Source organism: Neoarius graeffei, chromosome 15 (assembly GCF_027579695.1).
Source record: "Neoarius graeffei isolate fNeoGra1 chromosome 15, fNeoGra1.pri, whole genome shotgun sequence".
Taxonomy (NCBI): Eukaryota; Metazoa; Chordata; class Actinopteri; order Siluriformes; family Ariidae; genus Neoarius; species Neoarius graeffei.
Genome location: NC_083583.1, coordinates 48,077,296 through 48,084,062, shown reverse-complemented (window position 1 = coordinate 48,084,062; position 6,767 = coordinate 48,077,296). Strand labels below are relative to the sequence as shown.

Genomic DNA, 6,767 nt, shown 5'->3' with positions numbered 1-6,767 from the left:
TCAGCCGTAAAATTAAAAACACTGATAAGTAAAGTGAATTACACTGATTATGTTGTTACGTTGGCACCTGTCAAGGGGTGGGATATATTTGGCAGCAAGAGAACAGTCAGTTCTTGAAGTTGATGTGTTGGAAGCAGGAAAAATGGGCAAGCGTAAGGATCTGAGTGACTTTGACAAGGGCCAAATTGTGATGGCTAGATGACTGGGTATGAGCATCTTCAAAATGGCACATCTTGTGGGGTGTTCCCAGTATGCAGTGGTTAGTACCATTCTATTTAGTGGTAGTGGATTGGACTATATGGGCTAGCTTTCAAAACCCATGCAAATCAGTGAGCCTTCAACACCCATGACCCTGTTGCCAGTTCACCAGTTGTCCTTCCTTGGGCCACTTTTGGTAGGTACTAACCACTGCATACCGGAAACACCCCATAATATATGCCATTTTGGAGATGCTCAGACCCAGTCATCTAACGATCACAATTTGGCCCTTGGCAAAGTCGCTCAGATCCTTATGCTTGCCCATTTTTCCTGCTTCTAACACATCAACTTCAAGAATTCACTGTTCTCTTGCTGCCTAATATATCCCACCCCTTGACATGTGCCATTGTAACAGCATGATCAATGTAATTCAATTTACCCATCAGTGTTTTTAATTTTACAGCTGATCTGTGTACATGTAATAAAGCATATAAATGTGTATCTCTGGGTTTAATAAAGATCTGATTGAGATGATATGGCACACTGAGTTCTGTGTTTTGAAAAGCCATAAATGATGGAAATTCCTTCTGGTTACATAAGGCATGGGGTGTGGGACCATTGCTTACCGCCGTCTGTTGGATAGGCTCTCCTCCGTCTCACTGCTCACAAGAAGGTGACTCGAACCTCCTTGACTCTCCTCATGCATAACTTCAATCTTGAAACAGGATGCAGGCAACATTTTATTATGCAGAGCCAGGTTATACAACCATTTGATTATATTCAAACAAAGACGAAGCCAGACGGAATGGGCATGCAATGTACCTTGATGCCTCCTTTAGTCTTGCGAATGTTTTTCTTTCTTGCTAACTCAGTATCAGCGTTATGTTTGGTGGAACTATTCTCTGGACCTCTGCGGTTTGGTGCTAGACAGAAACGTAGTGCTTATTACCCTTTAAAATATACAACACTGAAGAAATATAGTACATAAATTATTGCCTCAATGCTCCAGAACCTGTGCTACAAAATCACATCAGTAGGTGGACTGGCTATGCAAAATTGCCCCAAGTTGTAAATGAGTGTAGCTAAAGTTCCTGCAGTTGAGTTTTATCTCATCTAGGGTGAACACCTGTTGGTCCTGGGATGCACTGTGACTCTGAATGTTGAATAAAAACTGATTGACAAAAGTATAGGAAAAATAGAAGTGCTGTACAAGTGAAGCAGATGTAGTAGAGATCCACCAAAGTATATCTTTGGTTCTATCAAATATGCTATTGTTAGAGAACAGCAGCAGCATTATTGTTTGAAAAAGACACCTGATTTCATATGAAATATGTCATGTGAACCTCAGGCATCTTCCTGTCTGCAGTACAGCTGTATCTATGTGGCAGCTACATACTTTGCATAAACATATAGATTAAATTGAGGCTTCCTGTAGTTGTTTACCAGAGCCTGTTGGTCGTGTGTTTTTAGGAGAAGGGCGCTTGGGAGAAGATTCAGGACGTGGAGCCACAGGCTGCACGGGCCTGGTTTGCTTGGCAGACAGCTTCTTTAGACTGATGTGTCTCTTCTCAAACATCTCATGCACTTCTTCCAGCCTTTTCAGTGCATTCTGCACATTGATCTGCATGGGAAGTTGTTGCAAATGACATTTTATCAAAACAGATTTTAATCAGGAGCCCTCAAGTCAAGTTTGCAAAATTCTTGAGCCAGTAATGCGATTATAAATCAATTCCTTATGCATCTAAATTCTTTATTTTTTATACAGCACTCATTATGCTTGTTTCCAGTAAAAGCATGACCTACAGTACTACATTTCAATTTCATTCATAATTATACACTTTATATTGAGGTTGTGATTGAAATAATAATTTGATGAGCAAAACTTATTTCCAGAATTGTTTTGCATGCATGTTCAGATTTTCTTTCGAGATATTCTGCACAAATAACCTTGCACGTCATCTCATATCATCTCTAGCCGCTTTATCCTGTTCTACAGCATGAGTCGAAGCAAGTAATTTAAGCATCATATGCAATCACGCTCAAAGCATACACATGTACAGTACTTGTCAAAAGTTTGCATACACCTTCTAATTCAATGGTTTTTTTATGATTAAGTAAGACACTTCATGTCTTAAAGTCATCTCACTTTACTTAGTTGAGCGGTTCTTGACATAATATGGATTACTACAGTTATGGAATAGGGCTGTTTACTGTATTTTTATTATTTACTGTTTGATCTCAAACTCATTAAGAAAGCAAGAAATTGCACTCATTAACTTTTGACGAGGCACACTTGTTAAATTAAAAGCATTCCAGGTGACTACCTCATGAAGCTGGTTAGGATAATGCCAATAGTTTGCAAAGCGTCATCAAGGTAAATAGTGGCTACTTTCAAGAATCTAAAATATGAAAGATATTTTTTCAACACTTTTTTTGTTTACCACATAATTCCATATATGCTCCATATGCTATTTCATAGTTTTGATGTGTACAATGAAGAAAATAGTCAAAATACAGAAAAACCTATGAATGAGTAGGTGTGTCCATACTTTTGACTGGTACTCTAAATAAGCAAGAATCACACAAAAAGCTCTATTAAGCTTTAAACAAATAACAGAAGCCATTTTTGTGTATGATTTTGTCCCTCTTCCAAACCCAGGTAATTTGGCATTACTTGTCATCGCACAAGCGTCTGGAAAAAATCAAATGTACAAGCTGAATTTGACCATCAGAATAATTGGAATACAGTTTAATGACACACATTTATAAGAGATCACATACTCTATAACCGAGAGTGGGCCTAATGGTTAGCGTGTCTGCCTCTCGATCGGGAGATCGTGAGTTCTACTCATGGTCGAGTCATACCAAAGACCATCGTAAAAATGGTACCTACTACTGTCTGGCAAGACATGCTGCAATACAGATGTGAGTGGAGAGTGAAACTCTTGTGGTTACCAGAGGACTAGCCCCCCACTGTAACCCTATGTGAGAGGCCGAGGGCTAAAGAAACGTAGATCATTGCTGCCATATGGTGTGGGAAGGACTTTTGATTTTTTTTTTGTGTGTGTACACTGTATGCACTCATCATGTCTTACAAGAGGAACTTGCATTTACTCTTTAGTCTTATTGATGCTTTGTTCATTTGTGCTTTTACATGGTTTGTGGTTGCCCCCACTTCACTGCCGCTTTTCACAACTCGTGTTTCACTATAATGCATTTACTAGTACAAGGTCTGACTCATGTTTAATATCTTTTGTGCATAAAATTATTAGGTAGTTTAATTTTAGTGTCCTAAAATTAAACTATCTAAGTGGGGTGATTAGTACAACCACAATTCCAAAAAAGTTGGGACAAAGTACAAATTGTAAATAAAAACGGAATCCAATAATTTACAAATTTCAAAAACTGATATTGTATTCACAATAGAACATAGACAACATATCAAATGTCCAAAGTGAGACATTTTGAAATTTCATGCCAAATATTGGCTCATTTGAAATTTCATGACAGCAACACATCTCAAAAAAGTTGGGACAGGGGCAATAAGAGGCTGGAAAAGTTAAAGGTACAAAAAAGGAACAGCTGGAGGACCAAACTGCAACTCATTAGGTCAATTGGCAATAGGTCATTAACATGACTGGGTATAAAAAGAGCATCTTGGAGTGGCAGCGGCTCTCAGAAGTAAAGATGGGAAGAGGATCACCAATCCTCCTAATTCTGCACCGACAAATAATGGAGCAATATCAGAAAGGAGTTCGACAGTGTAAAATTGCAAAGAGTTTGAACATATCATCATCTGCAGTGCATAATGTCATCAAAAGATTCAGAGAATCTGGAAGAATCTCTGTGCGCAAGGGTCAAGGCCGGAAAACCATACTGGGTGCCCGTGATCTTCGGGCCCTTAGACGGCACTGCATCACATACAGGCATGCTTCTGTATTGGAAATCACAAAATGGGCTCAGGAATATTTCCAGAGAACATTATCTGTGAACACAATTCACCGTGCCATCCGCCGTTGCCAGCTAAAACTCTATAGTTCAAAGAAGAAGCCGTATCTAAACATGATCCAGAAGCGCAGACATCTTCTCTGGGCCAAGGCTCATTTAAAATGGACTGTGGCAAAGTGGAAAACTGTTCTGTGGTCAGACAAATCAAAATTTGAAGTTCTTTATGGAAATCAGGGGCACCGTGTAATTCGGACTAAAGAGGAGAAGGACGACCCAAGTTGTTATCAGCGCTCAGTTCAGAAGCCTGCATCTCTGATGGTATGGGGTTGCATTAGTGCGTGTGGCATGGGCAGCTTACACATCTGGAAAGACACCATCAATGCTGAAAGGTATATCCAGGTTCTAGAGCAACATATGCTCCCATCCAGACGACGTCTCTTTCAGGGAAGACCTTGCATTTTCCAACATGACAATGCCAAACCACATACTGCATCAATTACAGCATCATGGCTGCGTAGAAGAAGGGTCCGGGTACTGAACTGGCCAGCCTGCAGTCCAGATCTTTCACCCATAGAGAACATTTGGTGCATCATAAAACGGAAGATACGACAAAAAAGACCTAAGACAGTTGAGCAACTAGAATCTTACATTAGACAAGAATGGGTTAACATTCCTATCCCTAAACTTGAGCAACTTGTCTCCTCAGTCCCCAGACGTTTACAGACTGTTGTAAAGAGAAAAGGGGATGTCTCACAGTGGTAAACATGGCCTTGTCCCAACTTTTTTGAGATGTGTTGTTGTCATGAAATTTAAAATCACCTAATTTTTCTCTTTAAATGATACATTTTCTCAGTTTAAACATTTGATATGTCATCTATGTTCTATTCTGAATAAAATATGGAATTTTGAAACTTCCACATCATTGCATTCTGTTTTTATTTACAATTTGTACTTTGTCCCAACGTTTTTGGAATTGGGGTTGTATATGCATAAAAGCAAATTTTACAGGATCTTAACAAGCCTTTTTAGCTTTTGCTTGAAGTCAAAATAATACCATTTTGAATGTGTTAAGAGTAGCATAAAAAAATTGGGGCAAAATACAGTCTCCTCCGAAAGTGTTAATAAGGCCAATAACTTTGTTATGCATTGCAGATATTTGGGTTTGAGATCAAAATATGAATATGAGACAACAGATAAGAATTTCATATTTCATTTCCAGGGCTGTACAGCAGCTTCTTTTAGTTGTTTGTTTTGGGGATTTCTCTCTTCAGTCTCCTCTTCAGGAGGTGAAATGTTGCTCAATTGAGTTAAGGTCTGGTGACCAACTTGGCCAGTCTAAAACCTTCCACTTTTTTCCACTGATGAAGTCCTCTGTTGTATTGGCAGTATGTTTTGGGTCATTGTCTTGCTGCATGATGAAGGTCCTTACAATTAGATTAGATGCATTTCTCTGTAAATTGGCAGAAAGAATGTTTCTGTAGACTTCTGAATTCATTCTGCTGCTCCCATCATGAATTAGTTCATCAATAAAGATTAGTGAACCTGTTCCAGAAGCAGCCATGCAAGCCCAAACCATGACACTACCTCCATCATGCTTGATTGATGACCTTTGTTTTGGATCATGAGCTGATCCTTTCTTTCTCCACACTTTAGCCTTTCTGTAATTTTGGCAGTGGTTAATCTTGGTTTCAGAACTTTTGTGACTCATCTCTGTATTTCTTTGTAAATTCCAATCTAACTTTCCAGTTCTTACTCTTGATGAGTGGTTTGCATTTTGTGGTATAGCCTGCATATTTCTGCTCTTGGAGTTTTTTTTGAATGGTGGATTGTGATACGTTTATCCTTGTCCTGTGGGGGTTGTGGATGATATCACTGACTGTTGTCTTGGTTTTTTTTCTTCATAACACTCACAATGTGTGTGTCATCAACCACCTTTTTTTTTGGTCAGCCTCTTCAATGTCTGGTGGTTAGTACACCAGTTGTATCTTTGATTGATTTTCCCTCTTTTCTCAGCTTCAAAATGACTTGCTTTTCTCCCATAGACAACTCTCTGGTCTTTATGTTGGTTTGTCCTTTTTAACAACAAATGCCATCCTCACTGAAACCCATGACTCAAATCAAAATTAGACATTCAGAGCTATTAATTGTTTAAGCAATCAATCAAACCGGGCACACTGGCAACAAGTAACGCTTGTCAGTTACATATTCCAACATTTTTTGATCACAAACAAAAGGTGCAATGTTCTAAGTTGTTTAACATGTCTAGATGTAAATATCATGAAATGAAGGCTAAAACCCTGATCTATTATCTCATATTCATCTACTGATCTCAAACCCAAATGTTTTCAGTGCATCTCTCTCTGGCATATCACTGAAGTGATATGGCTGTCTTTCATCCATCAAAGTTTCGAGAGAAGTTCCAGTGCCTTCTACTGGATTATATAGAGAGGTTTTCTCCTCTCCAAACCATTCACACCTCTGGGCAATTTAGAGCAGTCAGTTAACCTTACTGCATGTCTTTGGACTGGTGGGGAAACCAGAGCACCCAGAAGAAACCCATAAAGACACGGGAAGAACATGCAAACTCCACACAGAAAAGCCCCCATCGGCCATTGGGCTCA

The 6,767-nt window shown here is 39.1% G+C and overlaps 1 protein-coding gene across 7 annotated transcripts in view; it reads right to left on the bottom strand.

Annotated features, from left to right (window-relative positions):
• Positions 1-6,767, bottom strand: part of mcf2l2 (MCF.2 cell line derived transforming sequence-like 2) — a 176,438-nt gene that overhangs the window by 74,031 nt on the left and 95,640 nt on the right. For all 7 annotated transcript variants that reach the window (XM_060941525.1, XM_060941530.1, XM_060941526.1 and 4 more), the window contains 3 exons: positions 1,642-1,819; positions 1,021-1,121; positions 825-913 (listed from right to left, as the gene is read on the bottom strand). In XM_060941525.1, coding sequence (XP_060797508.1) covers positions 825-913; positions 1,021-1,121; positions 1,642-1,819 — 368 coding nt within the window. The remainder of the gene's footprint in view (positions 1-824; positions 914-1,020; positions 1,122-1,641; positions 1,820-6,767) is intronic.